Below are 21,494 nucleotides of genomic sequence, written 5' to 3'. Positions count from 1 at the left end.
CACCTGCATCCCTCGGCGCGACCAGAGGAGGCGCTAGGGAGAGTGAGGCGTGGAACGCGGGGTGGGAAGCGGGCTTCCCCTCCCGGAAGTGGGTGTGGCGTGCCGCAGCCCGGCGGCCCTGGTTGGGCGCAGCACGGCGCGGGGGCGGGGCCTGCGTGCGGCGGCGGGGGCGGTGGCGGCTGTCTGCGCCCCTCCCCCGCGCGGCGCTCAGTGCCAGGCGGGAGGCGGTAGCGGTTGGAGGCTTTGCCGGGCTTTGCAGTGGGGACTTCGGCAGCGGCGCCTCAGGCACCTCGGCCCCGGTGAGCTGCGCGCGCCCGGCAGGGCCGCTTGGGAGCGAGCGGGGCGGGCGGACGGACCTGTCCTCTCAGCATGTGAGGGCGCCGGCTGACAGGAGCCGGCGGGGCGTAGGGCAGGGCCCGGTGGAGCGGACAGGGCTGGGTGGGCGCGCGCGGCGCGGGTCCCTGGGTCAGGGGCCCGCCCTGGCCGGTGAGCACGGGGCCCGCCCTGGCCGGTGTGCAGGGGACAGGGGTCGGGGCTGCTTCGGGAGACTTGGGGTCCGGCGGGGCGGGGAGTTGAGGACTGAACCGCTCGGCCTGAGGAGAGTGAACCCAGGTCCCCTGTGGGGAGGAGGCTGCTCAGGGGAGACTTTTGGGGGTCCGGAACCCTCCTGGATGGGTGAGGAGCCGCGTGGGAATGGGGCTACCCCGGGAAGGATTTTAGGGGTCAGGGCTCCGCCGGGTTGGGTGGGGTCTTGGGTGGGGTGGGGCTGCGAGAGGCCAGGGCGCTGAGCCCGGGGGCGCCAGGCCTGGGGGCGGGGCTTGAGCCGCCCTGGGGAGCGGGTTGGGGGGGCGGTGCCAGGGGCTGGGCTCACGTGGGGTCTGGGGGAGCTGGGTCCTGCTCGGGAGGGGTGAGGGCGGCGGTCTGGCCTCGGGGTGCCTGCTTTGGGGTGAGAGGCCGGCTCTGGACCCTGAAGAGCTGGGTTGGGGGTCGGGAAGGGCGAGCCGGGCTGGGGCTGGAGTGATGTGGGTGGGGGCGGTTTGAGAGGAGGTTGTGCCGGGCGGTGGGGAGCCGAGATCTGGGACTGGCGGGGGAGGGGCAGGGGGCAGGTTGGGAGAGGAAGAATGGGGCAGGAAGGCGGCAGGGTCGGGGGCCTGGAGCGTCCGCGTGCGCTGGGTGATTCAGAGCTAGGCTCCGGTGAGAGCGGAGCAGCTGGCGAGGGACGCAGTTAAGACGGAGCACGGCGCAGGTGGGGCTCCGCTGCGCCTAAATGACTGAGGATGAGCTCAGATGTAGAGGCTGGAAATACGGGAACCGAGCCCTCCCGCCTGTCCACACAGGCGCGCACACGCTGCCCTCCGTCTCTCGAATGATATGAATGTGTTGGGGGCAAGTGGCCCGCTGCGGAGAGAGCCGAGAAGAAAGGGGCTTCCTCTTGCAGGAGAGGCGCTGGCCCTCCCGTCCTTTTTTGGGAGTGTTCAAAGGGTTTTGATGGCTGGAAAAGGAAACGTAGGCTTTACTGCTTCGCGGTTTAGAATCACATCCTATATTTGGCTTTAATGTAGGCTGTCCTTGTTTTGTGGTATCTGAAGTCCTTGCTCTACATGTTGCAAACGTGGGATTCAGGGTAAGAAGCAAATTGCAAGTCGCTCATCTTCCCCAGGGGAGCAAGATACAGAGGCCTTTCTTTCCTATAAGACATTTAAGCAGAATTGAATATAGTGCGCGTTTGTAAACTGGTCCTGGGGAACGAGTGTATTTACTTTTGGAAATGGTTACAACAAAATATCAGGCCCTCTCACTGCAGCTTTCCAGCCCAGGGTTCCATCCTCAAACAGTACTTGTAGGGCTGGTAGTCACTCTATAATAATGCATTTCATTGTCCTTATCTGGCAGAACTCTCTCCTGACACCAGCCTGCTAGAATAGACAGAAACATGATTAAGTATAAGCAGTTGCTTTGTACCGTCTGCTGTTCAGTTGTGAAGGCAAATAGATATCTGTTTATAGGATTGCACTTTCTGCACTGCCTGTAAAACTGAAGACATGGGAAGACTCTATTTTGGACTTGATTCTATGTATTTCAGAAAATTTAAAGGAAACTTTTTTTTTTTTTGCTTTGGAGGTACATTTCAGAGTCACAGCACCATGTTTGGATATGAAGCCTAATAGTAACTCTTGGGTCTGGGAGTTTGCATAAATAAATAGGGGGAGAAAGTGAAATAAAACTGGGAATTGTGTTGTATATTAGGGTGCCATGTTCTGTGGTAGATGTTTGTCGTGTGTGCTGGGGATTGAACAAAGATAAAGGTTGGGTACACACCTTTTTGACAAATTAGGAATATGCCCTGTTTGTTTTCAATTATTTGTAGAAGGTACATTAAAGCCTGATGGATTCTAATGGACACATACTAATGAGAGATCACTGCACAAAATATTACATTTTTCATGATCATTTGTTTCTTTGCAGATTGTGCTAATAATCAAAAGTTATGTCTATTACTTTATATAGTTTGGGATCAGATTCAGGGTTGACAGACAGGACGTGTGATGTGTGTGCTACTTCATTATTTTTTTTTTAAACTAAGGTGTAACTGACATGCCACATTGTTAGTTTCATGTGTGCAGCATAATGATTTGACATTTGTATACACTGAAATGTCACCACAATAAACCTAGTTACCATTCATCACCATACAAAGTTACATTTCTTTTTTCTTTGTGATGAGAACTTTTAGTCTCTTGACAGCTTTCAAATAGGCACTAGATTATTGACTATAGTCACTGTGTTGTCTGTAAAATCCCATGACTTATGCATGTTGTTACTAGAAGTTTGTACTTCTTGACTCTGTTCACGCCTGACATACAGCCCTTTTTAAATATGGATTTTTTTAATTTAAGTTTTATGCTTAACACAGCTATCGCTGTTGAGATTCACTCCACCCATGAAAGAGAGTTACTCAGATACCTACGAAATGGAATGTACAAAAGGAGAAGCGATCAGTTCTTAGTTATGTCACTGGGGGTGTGGAAATTCATTTCTGTAAGATGGCAGATTATTTCTTAATACTTTGTTTTGTCGCAAACAGTGTTTTAGAAATATTATATTAACCAAGTTGTTTCACCTTTGATTGCTTTTTCAGAGGTGGAACAATAATAAATTTGGGGTGCTATTTTCAGATGCAGGGTACAAATCCAGGTTTGTGTTCCTTTGGATGCATCCTGTTCCTGAGTTATGAGAACTGTTTTCTGACACGTGTATGTCTTTTTAAACTTAAGATGCCTTTTCTCTATTAAAACATGGAAATACTCATGAATATTTTAGTATGACCTAGTACCCAGAATGTTAAGTAATAGAATCTCTCTGGGTTTTCATTGCCCTAGTTCAGATCATTTAAAATGAGTGAACAAGATTCTACACTCTTTTTGAGAGCTTATTTTGTTTTTCAGTGGCACATAATGTAATCTTTTTTGTTTTATAACTACTTTTTGGAGCTATAATTCACATGTCATACAATTCACCCATTTAAAGTGTAGAATCCAATGATTTTTAGTATATTCACAGAGTTGTACAGTCATCATAACAATTTTAGAATATTTTCATCGACCCAAAAGAAACCCTGTACCCATTAACAGTCTTACCCCCATCCCTCAATTCTTCTCCCTCCCCTGCTCTAGACAACTACATATCTACTTTTTGTCTCTATGGATTTCCCTTTTTTTGGACATTTTTTATAAATAGAATCATACAATATGTGATCTTTTGTGTCTTTTATTAAGCATAGTGTATGGAAGGTTTATCTCTGCTGCAGCATGTGTAAGTACTTCATTCTTTTTCTAATAGTTGAAAAATACTCCGTCCCATTGTTTATCCATTCATCAGCTGATAGACATTTGGGTGTTACTCCTTTTTGGCTATTATGAATAATGCTTCTGTGAACATTTGTGTCCAAGTTTCTGTATGGACATAATGTTTTCCTTTCTCTTGGGAATTACTGGGTCATATTGGTTACTCTGTGTTAAACTGTTAGAGGAACTGCCAGATTTTTCCAAAGCAGTTGCACAATTTTACAATCCCACCCGCAGCGTATAAAGGTTTCGGTTTCTCTGCATCTTTGCCAACACTTATTATCCTCTGACTGTTTGATACTAGCCGTCCTAGTGGGTGTAAAGTGGTATCTCATTGTGGTTTTGATTTGCATTTCCCTCTTGTTTTTTGGGATCCTCCATGAAACCTTCCTTAGTCCTCACAGGCAGACATTGTCCCTGTCCTCATACCTCGGACATTCATCACTCCCATCTGCTACAAGGAACTGTATCTGAACTTGAGCTCGCTGTCTGAAAGGCGCCTTCCTATGGAAGGCAGAATGTGAGAGAGAAATGGACACGAAAGGCAGGTGGAGATTCGCTTGCTCACAGCGTGGTCTCTAGTGCTTACTGGATATTTGCTGAATGATTTTTTTTATTGAAGTTAACTGGAAAGATCCTGAGGTCAGTGGGTTTGTTTCTCTGGTTATTATTTACACCTTTGTTGCCTATGTTAAAATAACATGAAGTGCAGAGGTAATTCCCCTCTGCTTTTCTGGCACCCAAGTCCAGCTCTTACCAAAAAATTGCTCAGATGTAAACCGAGTGTTTCAAACATTTTCCTGAGGGCAGAATATTCTCGTCCAGGCTCTTTCCCCCTAACAAACAGTGATGACTGGCTCACAGCCTTCTCAGCAGGGCAGATGGCCAGGGAACACATTTGGTTGGTATGATTTAGCCACACCAAGTGCAAGCAGGCCTGCCCTGATGGTGTTGAGTCAGTCAGTCAGTGCTGGAACTGCTCCTGTGCACCCTTGATGGTGGGTGTACATTGACTTTTAAAGGTGCATACTGCCTTCCTTTTCACTTGCTCTTGCTTCTCTCAGAGCATCCGATTAACACTTTAATTAAAATACTCCATTTAGTATCTTCCTAAGAATTAGAAAAAAACCAGTTGGCCATTTGAGGTTATGTTTTCTTTTTTGTGTGGTCACTGAAGTGATTGGAGTGGAGTGAGGTAAATTTCTGGGACTTCCTTGGTGGTCCAGTGGTTAAGAATCTGCCTTGCAATGCAGGGGTCATGGGTTTGATCCCTGGTTGGGAAACGTATTAATAAGATCCCACACGCCAAGGGGCAACTAAGCCGGGGTGCCTCGACTGCTGAGCCTCTGCTCCACATCTAGAGTCTGGAGCAGATCCCTCATGACGCAACAAAGATCCGATGTGCTGCAACTAAGACCTGATGCAGCCAAATAAATAAATAAATACTTAAGAAAAAAAAATTTCAGATTTGTTCTTTGTCTCATCAGGCTCAATGAGCTATCTGTTCTTACATTGTTTCTTGCTCTGAGGGTTTTGTCTTTCGAGAAATTGAAGCAACGAAGAATGCAGACCTTCAGAGCAGACTGAGAGGGTTTCACTCTCTACCCTTGTTTTTAACAGCTGCGATTTTGTCAATTACCGGACCTCCCTGAGCCTCAGTTTCCTCTTCTGTGATATGGAGATGCTAATGGTACCTTACCAGGTTTTGAGTAGACTCCGAATAAATTTGTGTGCCCTTTGTCTTCACTCTTTTTTTTTTCTCCTTTTTTTTTCTCTGTCTTCGCTCTTAAATGTCTGTTAATGAATGGAATTGGGGGGAATCAATGAGGGGAAGTTTAACACATTTTATTTTTGATGTTAAGCTATTAGTGTATGGATTCTCACTCCTGCCTCTGTATTTTCGACTTCATATCAAACTTGAATCACTGGAGAGGAAAAAGTGTTTAATTTTAGAATGGGAAGATAGTGTTAAAAATGAGACCGTTTTTGGTCATCGATCTGAATTGGAACTGTCTATTCAGACGAGCTTCTCTTATGTAAGCCTTAGGCTTGTATTCAGTCTGTCTGTGTATTTTAAGGAAAAAGGTTTAGCTACTGGCAAAAAGATTGATCTTTGTAGGATTTGGAAGGATGCTACAGTGTGTGAGATGCTCACGGGATGGAGTACGATGTGAGTGGCAGTGTTGTGATCAAATGTAATGTTCTGTGTGGGAATAGAGCCTCCGTTGTCTCATGGGATGTTAAATTAGGCCTGTCATTTGAATCTTACATTAGTGACAAAAATCGTTCCTCTGATTTGCCGTAGTCAAGAGAAATCAAATTAATGCGGAGGTTGGGGTGAAGGTGTACTCTTAAGTGGGAGTAGAAACACTTGTATTTTGCATGACTGAAGGTGGGAATTTCACAATACATATTTTTCCCCCTTTGGTCATGCAATTATCTACATTTAAAAAAATTATGAATAATGGATCATAATTTTAGCACCGGTAGGTCACTGTCTTTTGACGAATGTATCATTTTAGTGGGCTTGGGAGATTATTTCTCAGGCCTAGAGGTCCTCAACTTGATGCCCGTGAGGATCAGCTTGGTCAGTCCAGCTGCCTGGGCTCCAGCTCCCTTGTGACTCTGAATCACAGCTTGAGCGGAAAGCGCCTCACTGGCTTGTTCCTCATCTGACGACCAGGGGACTGTGGTCACAGGCGCTTGAGAGACTTCCCAAGATCAGGAACTTGACTGTCCCTCCCTTCCGCCCCCACCTCCTTTCATGGATGGCGTGAGTTCATTTTTGTAATTGGTGGTGTGGATTTATGCTATAGTGTGGATTTTTTTTTTTTTTTTACAGTTTGAACCCCGATGAGCTTTCCTTAATTTTTAGTCCTTGACACAATTCAGCAATTCCCTCTTAAGCTTCCACCATGGTCTTTTGCCAGATTTACACACTGAGCCCACTCACTGTCGTTCACTTCAGTTCATCATCCGGATTGGTAGTTAGCACCAATTTCTTCTTTCCGCTTCTCATCTTCAGCTTGTACATGTATTAAACTAGGAAACTTGGTCCAGATTTTCAGGGTGTCTTTTTAGATATAGTTTGGAGAAACTTGAAAATACATGGAATCTCTCGGATAAGCCTTTGGGTAGACATCCTAGTTTTCATGTAAAGCTCCTTGACAGTATTATATTGACCCCTTTTTGTGTCCTCAGTCTTGTAATCCAACCATTATAGTATGTAGTTATGGTAAGGATTTATCTTGGATGTTTCAAAGACCAATTAATATTGCAAAGGTCAGCCCCATTAGGCTATCCGTACATGAAAAGGCTCATTTTGACAGCAACAAGATCCGACGGGTCCTGGAACTACAGACAGGTGTAATGAAAACCCCATAGGGTTGGCAGAAGTTGATCATTGCTTCCCAGTGTGATCATTATGTCTCTGGGGAACCACGATAGCCTGGGAACCTGGGCAGGTGGCCATTTGATGTAAGAGCCTTTTTTGCCCCACTGTGAACTCATAGTATGTCCCCATGTTGTGACAATTGCTGAGATCTTCATCGTGTATGAACAAAGCCATAGTTTTTTCAGTTTTGCAAACGGCCATAAACACACGTGGGAAAGGAAGTGTTGGGAGAGTGAAGCCTTTGGGGGTGTATTTTCCACTCTTGACATTATCAGGGTTCTTCACAAAATTCACAGGCTCCCCCTCTGTAGGATGAATGTTTACTCACCATTATTTGCTTACTTCACATGAAAGATACTTAAATTCCTTTTCATAATGGTCAAGCATTCTTTTCTAGTTAAAGACTCTAATTCCTTTCATTCTTAGGAACTTAAAGAATTGAGGCTGATTTATTAATATAAGAACTCAAGCGCTGCCTGAGCGGTGACTGAGAAACATATGTAAGCTTGAGCCATCATCTCCGTTAAGCAGAAGGATTTATTAGGAGACTAGTCACTTTACAAGCTAGATGGTAAATTAATTTTGTGGTTAGTAGTGTCTTTAGTTTAACATTGTCATTCTAGTTTTTCTTGGCAAGCAGGCAAGAGGCCAGAGCCAACAAATGTTGGCCATAGCTCTTTGGGGTGATACTTAATAAGATGCGCGTTGTCTGTTTTAGAAATAAAGTAACTGTACCCTTAGGCTCTCTGTTTCTTATGTGAACCACTGTTGCTTTACAGTGTTACAGAGGAAAAGGGAAACTGGAAGTTTGTTTGTTTGTTTATTTTAACCCTGAGGTGTCCTTGATCTTATGCAGTATAGAGCTATCTTGCATGCCCTGGGCTGAACTACAATGTCAAGTGGAACAAGTGATATGTCTTACCTGCAAAGGATAGCTGTGAGTCACGAGGTTCCCTGACCCTGAACGGTTGAGAGCCCAGCTGCAGCTTCTATTCTGGAGGCAGCATGTCCATTCAGTCCCCAACCCAGGACTGGGTTGCGTTCCCAAGTCTAACTCGGTTATTTGGAACCGAGAAGGCATTTTTTTGGTATAGGTTCAGTGTTGTAGCGGTGGGTGAGTTCCCAGCCTAGACTGAAGAAATCTGTTTAAGTCACAGCACAGCTTTGTAAACTGTTAGTGCTGATAGCTGAATTCCCGGCTTTGGGAGCTGGGGGTAAGGAAGGGACCCAGCTCTCCAGCGCCTGTCTCTGCCCGTGCCTGTCCGTGCGGGGACACCCTGCAGCCTCAGGCCCCAGCAGCCCTCCTAGTTCAGCCTCCTCCTCTCTTGACTTGAGGCTTCCACTCCTCTGTTCAACTGATCTCCTTTAGATAGTAGTCACAAAGCAGGGGGTTCAAATGCATTTCTATAACTAATGTGCTTCTAGAGGGCCACAGTTCCTACTAGACTACCGCTGTTACTCAGCGCTAGAACAACTATGGCCTTAATTGTCTTAGCTTATTTCGCCCATGTCTCTTGCCCCTCTTAGAGATACAGTATTATTATTTTTACAAAGGAGATTCCTTACTGATAAACATCATCTCTGTGAAATGTTGGCCTGTAGTCAATGTACCAGAGTTTCAAGGGAAAGGTTGAGGGAATTCGAGCGGGCTCAGGCAGAGCCCATGTAGGAGGCAGCCCTGGTTCCTGGAGTTGGGAAGAAGCCTTGTCTGCTTTAGAAAGGTTCCTTCTGGAGAGCAGATGATAACATATTCTCCCACATCCACAAGACCTGGGAGGTTGCGGACGGGCTGTGTCTGAAGGTGGAGGGGAATATGGTCAGTAGGACAGAGGGTAACATTGATGACTTACGCGTTGGTGGCTATGCGTCTGCTGAAATCCCCAAGGGCAAAGCTGCTGAAAGCATAGTAATCACTGGTGTTGATGTTGTCTTGAACTATCACTTGCAGGAAACCAACGTCACAAAAGAAGTCTACAAAAAGTACATCAAAGATGATATAAAATCAATCAAAGGGAAACTTGAAGAACAGAGACCAGAAAGAGTAAAACCTTTTATGATAGGGGCTACAGAACAAATCAAGCACATCCTTGCTAATTTCAAAAACTATCAGTTCTTTATTGATAAAAACATGAATCCAGATGGCAGGGTCGCTCTGCTGGACTACCGTGAGCATGGTGTGACCCCGTATATGATTTTCTTTAGGGATGGAATATGGTAACACAGTTGGCAGTTACTTTGGGCCTGTCACCTGTCGTCATAACTGGTTGGCTGCTGCTTTTCATCCACACAGCACCAGGGCTTGGACAAATGGGACTGATGTCATCTCGAGCTCTTCATTTGTTCTGAACGGTGATTTATTTGGCGCGAAGGCATTGTTTTTAAGAAAACATGTCATGTACGTTGTCTAAAAATAAAATGCATTTAAACTCAAGAAAAAGAAAAGTTCCTCATTGAGAACAGTGAATCTGCTCAGCTTTTTTTCAAAGCACTCATGATCCTTTTTTTTCCTCTTTTTTTTTGCGGGGGGAACCACAGCTTGAAAGGGTTTTAAGTTTTGGCAGTGACTTGGTTTCTGGAATCTTGGAGTAGTGGTAGATCAGGGCAGGGTAATGGCTGTAAGTTGGGGTGACTTGTGCTTGCCAGAGCTGTGTGCTAGTCTCTACCTGTATTTCTAATCCTTTATAGACTCTTATCACAAAGCCCCTTCTTTCCTCAAACAAAGGGAAATAATTGATCTTTCCTTTTTGTTATTACCTCTTTAAGGGGTTTGGATTGTCTGGTTTTTAAGAACATCTTCAACATTTTATGAAACTAAGTATAATAAGGATTAGGGACTTGATTTTTCTGGTACAGGTAGAGAAGACTTCTTCACGAAGTGTTAATGGCAGGCTTAATGTTTTGATTTACTTTTAAAATGTGTAATAGTTGTAAAAATAACATTACAAGCTTCCTCTAGCCCCCAAGTATACATTTCTTGATGCTGAATTCTCTGTGTGGGGCCTGAGCCCTGTGGGGGTTGAAAGGACAGGGCGGTGGAGAGTCAGTGTCTCTGGGACACTGGGTTGAGGCTCTGCCCTCGGGTTTACGAAATAGCACTGGGTTGACTCAGGGCAGGTGTAACAGGGGAAGAGTAACGTGACGGATAAGGCAGATGACCCAGATTGTCCAAGGTCATGAGAACAGAATACACGTTTATACAGTGCATTTGAGTAAAATGGAAGTATGGTTTAGCTATGGAGTTATAAAGGTAGGTGGAAATGTAACCTACGGGTGTCACTAACATTATTGATTTCTGTGCTAATACTAATTACATTTTGAGCTAAATGAGTAGAAAGTTTAAAACAAAGAAGTGTGGAATTATTATTTTCCAGTTTGTGAAAGTGACCACTAGTACCACTATATGCCATGTTCCTTGAAGGCATGGAAGTCTCATGTCTTTTGTGCTTTCATTTCCCAGTCTGCTGCCGTGTGCCTGGCCTACAGTAGATGTTCAGTAAATGCTAGTCAAATAATTGAATTTCAGTTTTGCATGTTGTACTTGTGCTAGGGATTGTTAGTCTTCCTAGTTTGCTAAAAGGAATAGAGGAAATTTTCTGTGGTGTAGAAGGACTGCTGATTGTAAACATTTGCTGGTTAAATTATCTTATGATAAGCTAGTCATCATTTTCATTTAAATGAATGTGTTAGCATATATATACACATTTACTTACTGAAACATGTTTTATCTGTGAAGCAAATTTTGGAGTTCTAGTTATTTAAAGCATGAATTCTGATGAGCTAATTTATTGAGTAAATTGAAAGTACTGGTAGCATGGAGTTCTTAGGGCTTTGATTTGTGGTTTGGTTAGCAACTTTGGGGCTTCCCAGGTGGCACTAGTGGTAAAGAACCTGCCTGCCAGTGCAGGAGACACAAGAGCTGCGGGTTTGATCCCTGGGTTGGGAAGATCTCCTAGAGTAGGAAATGGCACCCCTCCCCAGTATTCTTGCAACTCTGACTTTAGAAAGAATCTTAAGAAACATCCTAGTGGAAGTGTGCCTTCGGCTGGAGAGTTTTTGTCGAAAGAGGTATGGTAAGAACCCTCATCTGTATCAAGGTGAGGATTTATAGTTAAGGTGAAAGTGAAAGTGAAGTCGCTCAATTGTGTCCGACTCTCTGCGACTCCGTGGACTGTAGCCCGCCAGGCTCCTCTGTCCATGGGATTCTCCCGTTAAGGTAGCCCTCGAAAAAATGGAGTTACCCTTTCATGTCTTTCTCCTTCTGTCCCGTTTCCTGTCTTTTAATGTACTCGCTGTGAAGTGCCCATAATGGACACTGCAGGGCCCCCAGGCCAGCCCCGGGGAGTCACAGGGCAGGTCTCAGCTCATTTCAGTGGCTCCTGGATCGCCAAGAATTTAATGTGCTTGGGTTCATTTCACTTGAAAAATTGACAAGAACCAAGTACATTAAGATAGGGTGAATTGGGCACCCTTCCAGCTGTTGAATCATTTAGGAGTTCATTTGTGCAGTATTAAAATTTGAAAATCCGTAGGCTTTGGTTTATATCCTGTTATAACATGTGATCACAAAAAAAGAATCATTTTGTAGCTGCGTTTTTGTGTGTGTTATTTTTGGCCATTTTTAGAGGTTCCTGCAAACTATACATGTAAGTTCGTTATAAATGTAGTTTTTTAGACAAGCAGTGTTGGGGGGTGGGACACCTCTGATCTTTTCTTCTGACCTTCTACTCAAATGCTTAAAGGATTCTTCCTGCTTTCATTTGAGGCATTTGAAATTTTTCTTTTAGTTACTATTATGTAGTCCAATTAATTTAACATAAAGGATTAAGGACTATGATTTTCTTTTCAAATCTTTATCCAGTTTGGAGGGAAATTGGATTTGGAATGGATAAGGTTAGTTTTACCAGCTAAGGCTGGTAAAAGCTTCTAGTAATAGAGAATTTACTCCCAAAATACTTAGCCCAAATGAAAGCTCATTTTGCTTCTGAAAGTGAGCCTTATTTATTTGTCTCCACTTCCCCGGAGGTATTTTCATTTTATTAGTAGAAGAAGATGTGTGACATTTCCCGCTTAAAGAACTGAGACCTTCTAAAAGTATTGAGTGGTGGTAAAGTATTTATTTGATAGTAATTACATTTTCCCTAGTGATGTTACATTTTTACAGTTTCTTGGTTGTAGACATTGATATTCTGAGTTTTTTGTGTTTCCCCCCTTTAGAAGAGAGGTGTGCTGATGAGGAAGTAGTTTCTAATTTTACCAAAAAGAATTAGTCAAAACGATCTGTCCAAAGGTGCAGTAAGACTTCAAGAGGTACAGGCATGCTCACGCTCAGTCGCTCAGTTGTGTCTGATTCTTTGCGACTGAATGGGCCATAGCCTACCAAGCTCTTCTGACTGTGGGATTTTCCAGGCAAGGATACTAGAGTGGGTTGCCATTTCCTTATCACACTTCACAGATACTGTTTTTTCACAAAATGAAAGGTTTGTGGAAGCTTTGCATCTAGCAAGTCTATCAGCACCATTTTTTCCAACAGCGTTTGCCCACTTCATGTCTGTGTTCACATTTTGGTAATTCTTGCAATATTTCAAACTTCTTCTTTATTATACTTGGTATGATGCTCTGTGGTCAGTGATCTTTGATGTTCCTGTTGTAGTTGTTTTGGAGTATCACGAACCACGCCCATGTAAGATGGTGAACTTAATAAAGCGGTTTTCCAATAACTGCTCCGCTACCTGGCTGCTCCCTGTCCCTCTCTCCTTGAGCCTCCCTATTTCCTGAGACACAATAGTGTTGAAATTAGGCCAGTTAATAACCTTGCAGTGGCTTCTAAGTGTTCACGTGAAAGGAAGAGTGTTAGGTCTCTCACTTTAAATCAAAAGTTAGAAATAATTGAGCTCAGTGAGGGAGGCTAACAGACTTCTTGGGCCAGGTAGTCAAGTTGTGAATGCAAAGGAAACGTTCTTGAAGGTCGCTGGTGAACCTGGAATGATAAGAAAGCAAAGCAATCTTATTGCTGATATGGAGACAGTTTGGTGGTCTGGAGAGAATACCAAACCAGCCACAGCATTCCTTTAAGCCAAAGCCTAATCTTGAGCAAGGCCCTAACTCTCTTCAGTTCTGTGAAGGCTTCAAGTGAAGAAATTGCAGAAGAATTTGAGGCTAGCAGAGGTTTCTTTATGAAGTTTGAGAAAAGAAACTGTCACTGTAACATCAAAGTGCAAGGTGAGGCAGCAGTGCTGGTGTAGAAGCTGGAGCAAGTTATCCCGAAGATCTAGCTCAGATTATTAACAAAGGTGACACCCTAGACAACGGATTTTCAACACAGATGAAGTAATCTTCTAATGGAAGAAGATGCCACCTAGGACTTTCATAACAAGAGAGGAGAAGTCAGTGCCTAGCTTCAAAGGACAGACTGACTCTCAGTGGCTAATGCAGCTCGTGACCTAAGGTGAAGACAGTGCTCGTTTACCATCCTGAATATCCTAGGGACCTTAAGAATCACGCTAAATCTACTCCTCCTGTGCTCTATAAATGGAACAATAAAGCCTGGATGACAGCACATCTGTTTACAACATGGTTTCCTGAATATGTTAAGCCTACTGTTGAGACCAACTGTGCAGAAAAATATTCTTTTCAAAATGTTACTGCTTGTTGACGACATGCTTGGTCACTCCAGAGCTCTGGTGGAGAGGCAGAATGAGGTGAATGTTGTTTTCATGCCTGCTAACAGCTTCAGCTCTGTAGCCCATGGATCAAGGAGTAGTTTTGACTTTCAAATCTTACTATTGAAGACATACTTTTTTGTAAGGCTATAGCTGCCATAGATGGTGAGTCCTCTGATGGATTGTGGCAAAGTCAATTGAGAACCTTCTGGAAAGGACTCACCACTCTAGATGCCACTTAGATCATTCATGATTCATGGGAAGAGGTCAGAATACCAACATTAACAAGAGTGTGGAAGAAGTTAATTCCAGTCATCATGGATGACTTCAGTGGAAGAAATAACTGCAGATGTGATGGAAATAGCAAGAGAGCTAGAACTGGAGCCTGCAGATGGGCCTGGATTGCTGCCGTCTCATGATCAGACTTGGACAGATGAAGAGTGGCTTCTCACGGGTGAGCAAAGAAAATGGTTTCTTTTTCTTTTTTTTTTTTTATTAGTTGGAGGCTAATTACTTTACAATATTGTAGTGGTTTTTGTCATACATTGACAAGAAAATGGTTTCTTGAGGTGGATTCTGTTCCTGGTGAATATGTGAAGATTGTTGATATGACAACAAAGGTTTTATTTAGAATGTTACATAAATTTAGATGATAAAGCAGCAACAGGGTTTGATAGGACTGACCCCAATTTTGAAAAAAGTTCTGTCGTGGGTAAGATGCTATCAAACAGCTTCGCGTGCTACGGAGAAATCTTTTGTGAAAGGAAGAATCAATTGATGTGGCAGGCTATTCTCTTAAGAAATTGCCACAGCCACCCAGCCTTTCGAAACTACCACCCTGATCGGTTAGCCGTCAACCAAAAAAGATTATCACTCACTGAAGGCTCAGATGTAGCTGGTTTTTCAAAAAAGCAATTAGGTATTTTAAAATAAAGATGTATACATTGTTTTCAGACGTTGTGCTATTGTGCGCTTAATAGACTATGTGCACACTAAGTCGCTTCAGTCGTGTCTGACTCTGTGACCCTGTGGACTGTAGCCTGCCAGGCTCCTTTGTCCTACAGATAACGTGAACGGAACTTTTATATGCACTGGGAAACCCGAAAATTCTTAGGACTCACTTTACTTTGAGACATTCTTTGTTGCAGTGGTTTGAAACTGAACCTGCATTATCTTTGAGCTGTGTACACATGTGCACTTTCCTGTCTCTATAAAGTGGCTGAAAATTCTGGAAACAGGGAGATTTTTTATTTTAAACAGTGTTAGTTTTGTTTTCAGATAGCTTGTTCATTATGTTTACCTTCAAGCTCTGGGGCGTCTCTGTGGGCAAGCTACTTTAATTTATTTTTGTTTTATTTATTTATTTTTGCTACCTTAATTTTAAAGCCACAGGTGGTTACTAATCTGAAAAGTCACAATAAGTAATTTAAATATTTTCCCCTAGTTTTTTGCTATTTTCAGACACTCTGCTTGTAAAGAGAAGGCTCTTGGGAACTCCTAAAAAGGTGGTTCTTCACCCTGTATTGACTCCCTGCCCCATGTACTTTGTGTCCCAGCAGCACAGTGACTTTGGTGTGAATATTCGATTGCAGTGTCTCCTCTTGGAGACTGTCAGCTCCGTGGGAGCCTGGCCCCTCTTCTTTTCTTAGCATTATGCCAGGCACATGGTCAGAGCTCAGTAAATAGTTGGTGAATAAATGCATGATGAATGACTGGGGTTAAAGACTTCTTCAGCATTCACAGTCAAGCATGTGTGTTATGAGTATAACCCTATGGGTGCTGGTAATTCCATTCTCCTTGAATTGTGTGTGTTTTATGGGGGGATGTAGACTGCATCCCAGTGAAAGAAATGTTCCATATAGACTTGTAGGCTTTAGGTTAATACATTTAATAATAATTGTATTAATAATAGCACCCTAGAATAATTTATTTTAGTTCTCTTACTTTTAGATGAAGAAACAACCAACCATAGGACTGAATTGATTTAGTGGTTAGGTGATTGTGTCAGTATAAGTTTATCTTGCATCCAGGCCAGAGTTATTTTACTCTACCTCCCTTGAAACAGGGTCAGGAGTATGTTTATTTGATCACTGCTTGCCCAGGATATATGGTATTAAAAAGGGAAGGCGGCAGTTTTTCAGTTGAAGGAGATTAGTGTGTTTTTTGACATTGCTACTTTTTCTTATGGCTAGCCTTATGAGGGTCTTCATAAAAATGCCTTTAAAAACCCACAGAAAGATCTGGGAGCCCAATAATTTCATTTCCTGCTCTAAATATATTGCTAAAGAGTTATTAAAATTTTATTCCAAGAGAAACTCCATCTCAGTAGTGGAAACAGACTTAGCAAGTTTGCAGTCATACACAATGTGCTTTCCCCCAGCTGTTGATAAGAAAAGTAGGTCATCAGTATAGAAAGAGCATTTCAAAACACATTCGTCATTAATTTTTAAGTGAGAGTGCTGGGCCAGTCATGTCGGTAAAGGTTCTGCAATTGGGATGAGCACTCTTGGGATTAATTTGGCTCTTTGAAGAGGGAGGCAGAACCGAGCTTCCAAGCCTGGTCTCCTGTGGGGCACTTTAGGGAGATGCTTCAGCTCAGAGGATTTTATTCGGTTCCATCGTGTTGTCTGGGCAGGTGGCGCCTGTCTCTTCGATGGGGGATTCTTCAGCGATCCTTTCTTAAAGCTCCAGGGAAGCATAGCATGGGTGTGTTTATAAAGATGCTGGTGATAGCAAAAAACTGGGAGATACAAGGGATTGTAAACATGTCATCCTTATATGTTATCTTGGGGGAAAATATGCCCTTCCTTTGATAATGTAATAAAAAAAAATCTGTCATTGAAGAGCTAGAGATGACCCTTGCAACCTTTTAAAAGTTCTTGTTTTAGTAACTAAAATTCATGGCATGTCATTCTTTATTTTAAGGGAGTTCCAGCACAGACCTCTCTGGTTGATGAAGGGTATTTCTTTAAGATGAGCATGCGAGAGCTGAAGTGGGATTTTGAGTTTTTGTATTTAGGATCTTTATCTGTTGCTCTTTTGCTGTTCACATCATGCTCATTTCTTTTTTAAAAATTTCAGCCTTGTTGAGTGTAGTTGACAGTTAGTTGTAAGATGTCTGGTCTACCTCGTGGTGATTTGGTGCAGGTAGATAGCTTGTCTGGCCTCTTGTCCCTGCATTTTTTGCTGTCACTCTGAGCTGCGCATCCTACTCTGTCATCGGGGAGTGCCTATACTGATGTCATTTTAGGAACTCTTTGTAACCAGTTCCTAAAATGAGTACAAAGTTATAAACTGTACAAGTAGGAGTTCTTTTCTTAGAAAGCTTTAAAAAGAGTAAACCTGTTCTTTTAGAAAGTATTCTTTTTTTTTTTTTTTTAGAAAGTATTCTTTATTAAAAAATAATTTATCTTATTTTTAACTGTGCTAGATCTTGGTTGCTGTGCAGATTTTTCTCTAGTTGGGGCGTGCGGGGGCTGCTGTCTAGCTGTGGTACATGGGCTTTTCACTGCGGTGGCTTCTCTCGTGGATCACGGGCCCTAGGCTCGTGGGCTTCAGTAGTTGAGGCACTCGGGCTTATCTGCCCCAAGGCATGTGGGATCTTCCAGGATCAGGGATCGAGCCCATGTCTCCCACAACTTAGCAGCTCCCAGGGAAGCCCAGAAATTATTATTGACATGTAGCTCTCCGGCTTTTTATACATGCCCAGCTCTTCTCTTGGACAGTTGAGCACATAGTTCCTTGACTTAAACCTAAGGGTTTTCAATCAGAAGCAAAGATTGGTTTCCTTGGGCACACCTAATGTGCTCTGTCATTTGTCTCAGTATATTTGAATGCAAACAGCCAGCTTCTGTAGTTTATAAAGTGTGAGTCAAGTGTCATTTCCTATTTAAAAATGGCACCAGCAGGCCAAGTGGAACTGTGAACTGTGGAGGCACCGCATGGAGTTCTGAGAGGCGTTTCTGGCTGATGTGGGAAACCCAGACTGTATGTGTGTGTGGAGTTTATCACTGAAAAAGTATGAAAGTTCAGGGGGTGAGAAGTTGAACTGCCCTGTACTTTGTGGTTCGAGGTCATCCTGTCTCTCTCTGGAGTCCTTTATCTTTGGGCGAGTCACGCAGTGTCTCTGGACTAAAAATGAAGGGCCTGGAACTGATGACCCTTTTTACTCCAGGCTTCTGTGGGGCCCGGTCTGGAAACTAATTGGTAAATCTTGCTTGCATTTCTTTGTATTTTCTTTCCAAGAAGCATTTAAAAACCAAAATGTTGTAGGATTCTTGGGTCAAAGCAAAGTGCACTTACTGTCCGTATGCCTCATTCGTGGCATTTTACCTAGAACCTGAGTGGATAAGGGGATGTCAGTGTTTGGAAAGCTATAGTGAGTGAATTTTCACCCATTACTTTTGCCATTTTTTTTTAAGTCTTTTATTGAATTTGTTACAATATTGCTTCTGTTTTATGTTTTTTGGTGAAGAGGCCTGTGGGATCTTAGCTATCTGACCAGAGATGGAACCCACACCCCCTGCATTGGAAGGCCAAGTCCCAACCACTGGACCGCCAGGGAAGCCCTGTCACCATTCCCGGTGTCATGATGAATTGAACCAACATCAAGGCTGTTCCATAGTTGTAGTCAGTTGTCTTAAGTGGTCAGCAGTTTTCTAAAAAAAAATTTCCAACATCTCTGGAGTGCAAACTTTCGGCCTTAGCTGCTGTATGTAAGGAATGTTGTGTGTCTATCTGACTTTCTGCTGTGCTTTATATAAAGCAGATTGTTGCATGTGGTCTTTTTTTCTTCCTTTGTAAAACAGCTTCTATTAAAGTGAGTAAATTAGGTGTATTTTTTTTTGAGGATCTCATATATGGATCTGTTTATTAAAGGATTGGATGCAATGAAAGTAATTTGTTAGGTGAACTCTACAAGTGTCACTGGTGGGTTTGGTTTAAGGAAATTGAAAAAAGCTGAGCCATCTCATATCCAGAAGTGATGAACCTTGAATTTTTGTATTTAATCAGAGTACCTCCTGTATTTGCTCTTGGTGTCTGCTGTCTCACGAATGTATATCCTGCACAGGCTTACGTAACACCTTTCCAGCTTCTCACAAAGACTTCAGCTGTTGGCGCTGCCATTTATAGCGGATTTGGGGACCCTTGTTTCCTCCTCTGCTGTCCTGCTTGCCACTTTCTGTTAAATAACGTGTCTGATCTCTCCCCACATCTAAAAGGGCCACAAAAGCAGTAGCTCAGAGGGAACATGTCTTTCCCTGTTGGGACACTCTGCAGTCTTCCTGTGGTTGCTGCTGCTCAGCCTCCTGAGCCCTTGAGTGATCTCTGGAATGGTCTCAGCACATGTGCTGAGCAGGATTTTGCTGCTAGTAGGGGTTTTCCTGTATGTGTTCCTAGCAGGATGTGCTTCCTTTCATACACACCGTAGAAGTGCATCTGCTGGAATCTTTAAACAGATAACTTCTCAATAAACAGGAAAATGTCAAAATTGTGGTCCCTTTTTTATGAGATTGATGGAAGCAGAGAGAATGGAGAAAAAAACGTAGTAGCATTTACTCAGGTGTTTGTGTTTTATTTGGTGCCATTACAGTATAATAAACACCCTGTTTTGTCTACGTTTTCCCCTCTAAACACCCAACACATTTATTTTATGGCCTTTGAAATAAATTTTCTCTGTTAACTTGACTAGGCATTACTGCAAGAAGCACACCTTTACACTCTCAACGAGGTCGATGATGATCACCTGATTGTGACATGGAAGTTTTCTTCTGAGAATGACTTTTAGCAAACTTTGTTCTGATGCCTATAAAATAGGTCCTTAAAACATGGGCCTTATTTTTCACAGTTTGTTTTTGGTTAAAATGTTTACCCAACATGTAAAGAAAATTTTAATAATTTTTTGTTTCCTTAGATGAACTGTTAAGTATTGTGGGGATTAATAGTCAGCTTGTAGGTTTTCTTTTTTTTTTTAAGAGTCTTTCTTTACAGATCAGCCGTATTTATTTATTTCTGGCTGTGCTGGTCTTAGTTGCTGCATTGGGCTTTCTCTAGTTGCGGGGAGTGGGGGCACTTTTGGTGGCAGCTCCTGTGCTTCTCTTTGTGGTGGCGTCTCTTGCTGCGGCTCCCAGGCTCTAGCGCACTTGGGCTTCAGCAGTTGAGGCGCATGGGCTTAGTTGCCCCACAGCATGTGGGGTCTTACCAGCGCAGGGATCAAAGCCCATGTCCCCAACATTGGCAGGTGGATTCTTAACCGCTGGACCATCAGGGAAGCCCTAGATTTTCTTCATGAAGCTAAACACAAGAACATATTATCTACTGATTAGAAATTTGTGCAGGAATGTAAATTGGTGTAATCACTATGGAAGATGGTATGGAGGTTCCTCAAAAAGGTAAAAATAGAACTACCATATGATCCAACAATTCTACTTCTGAGTATTTATCCAGAGGAAACTAAATCATTGTCTTGAAAAGATATGTGTACCCCTGTGTTCATTGCAGTATTATTTACAATAGCCAAGATAATGGAGACAACCCAGATGTCTGACAGATAGATGGATGAGAAAGTGTAGTATTGTGGAATATTATTCAGCCATTAAAAAGAAGGAAATCCTGCCATTTGTGACAAGATGGATGGATCTTGAGGGCATTATTCTGAGTGAAGTAAATCACAGAGAAAGACAAATACTCTTTATCACTTACATGCTGAATCTTAAAAACAAAAGCCAACACAAAACCCAAACTCTCTAGGAAAATAGCACATTTGGTGGTTGCCAGAGGTGATGGGTGAAGGAGTCTAAAGGTACAAACTTCTGGTTATAAATAAGTCCTAATATATAGCCTGTCGACTATAAAAAGGGTAAATGAATTAAAAAGAGGCTTGCCATGATGGCTACTAAACAGTCAAGACTTAACTTTTAATCTGCTTGCTTGGCTTTCAATATCATCTAGAAACTTGGGCAGAGGAGACGTGTCTGTGAGAATGTTTTATGGTTGGATCTATGCTCTCAGCCTGTTCTCACAGTCTTTGTCTTTCAGAGATTCATCAGTTTTTATTATAATGAAAATCATTCCAGAACAGTCCCAGTCTTACTGGAAATTTGGGGAGAATGATCAATTGCTTATTATAAGGCCTTGGGTAAGGTTCATAATTCCCAACATTTTGTGGAAATTAAAAAACACATTGCAAACAAAACAAAGACCACATTGCATTCTTTCTATCTAAAATCAGTTTATTTTGAAATTTGTAAATATTTCTTTGATTTGCTTAATGATTGCTACATTGTCTCCCTCTTTACTACCACGTGGATCTTTAATTCCTATGATCATTGGAAAGAAAAGGCCCTATGCAGTTCAAAGAACTTGTACTTGAAAGACTAATGGGCAGGCAGCCTCTCTAAGGTTGAACTCTGATGAGACATTTGAAATTGAATGTATCCTATCCTTGGACTTTGTGTCTGTGTATTTGTTCAGGATTGTTTCATCTATTCTTTTTAATAAAACTGAAAATTAAATTTACTTATTAAATGCCTTCATTTGGGGGATGCTGTAGTTGTGTAATTTGGGATATGATATTTAATAAAAGAACAACTTAAG

At 42.7% G+C, this 21,494-nt stretch overlaps 2 protein-coding genes across 3 annotated transcripts in view; both read left to right on the top strand.

The window, feature by feature from the left end:
- CORO1C (coronin 1C) overlaps positions 1 to 21,494 on the top strand; it is a 74,773-nt gene that overhangs the window by 236 nt on the left and 53,043 nt on the right. The window contains exon 1 of one of the 2 annotated variants that reach the window (XM_043438334.1): positions 153 to 299. The exons of the other annotated variant lie outside the window; for it this stretch is intronic. The gene's annotated coding sequence lies outside the window, so the exon portion shown is untranslated. Of the gene's footprint in view, positions 1 to 152; positions 300 to 21,494 lie in introns of those variants that run through there. 2 annotated transcript variants of the gene reach the window in all.
- LOC122422112 (translationally-controlled tumor protein-like) lies at positions 1,071 to 17,331 on the top strand. The gene has a single exon (XM_043438376.1). It carries the CDS (start codon positions 9,053 to 9,055, stop codon positions 9,455 to 9,457), a length of 405 nt encoding a protein of 134 aa, XP_043294311.1. The 5' UTR covers positions 1,071 to 9,052; the 3' UTR covers positions 9,458 to 17,331.

Source organism: Cervus canadensis, chromosome 1 (assembly GCF_019320065.1).
Source record: "Cervus canadensis isolate Bull #8, Minnesota chromosome 1, ASM1932006v1, whole genome shotgun sequence".
Lineage (NCBI taxonomy): Eukaryota > Metazoa > Chordata > Mammalia > Artiodactyla > Cervidae > Cervus > Cervus canadensis.
This window is presented reverse-complemented; position numbering and strand designations above follow the sequence as displayed.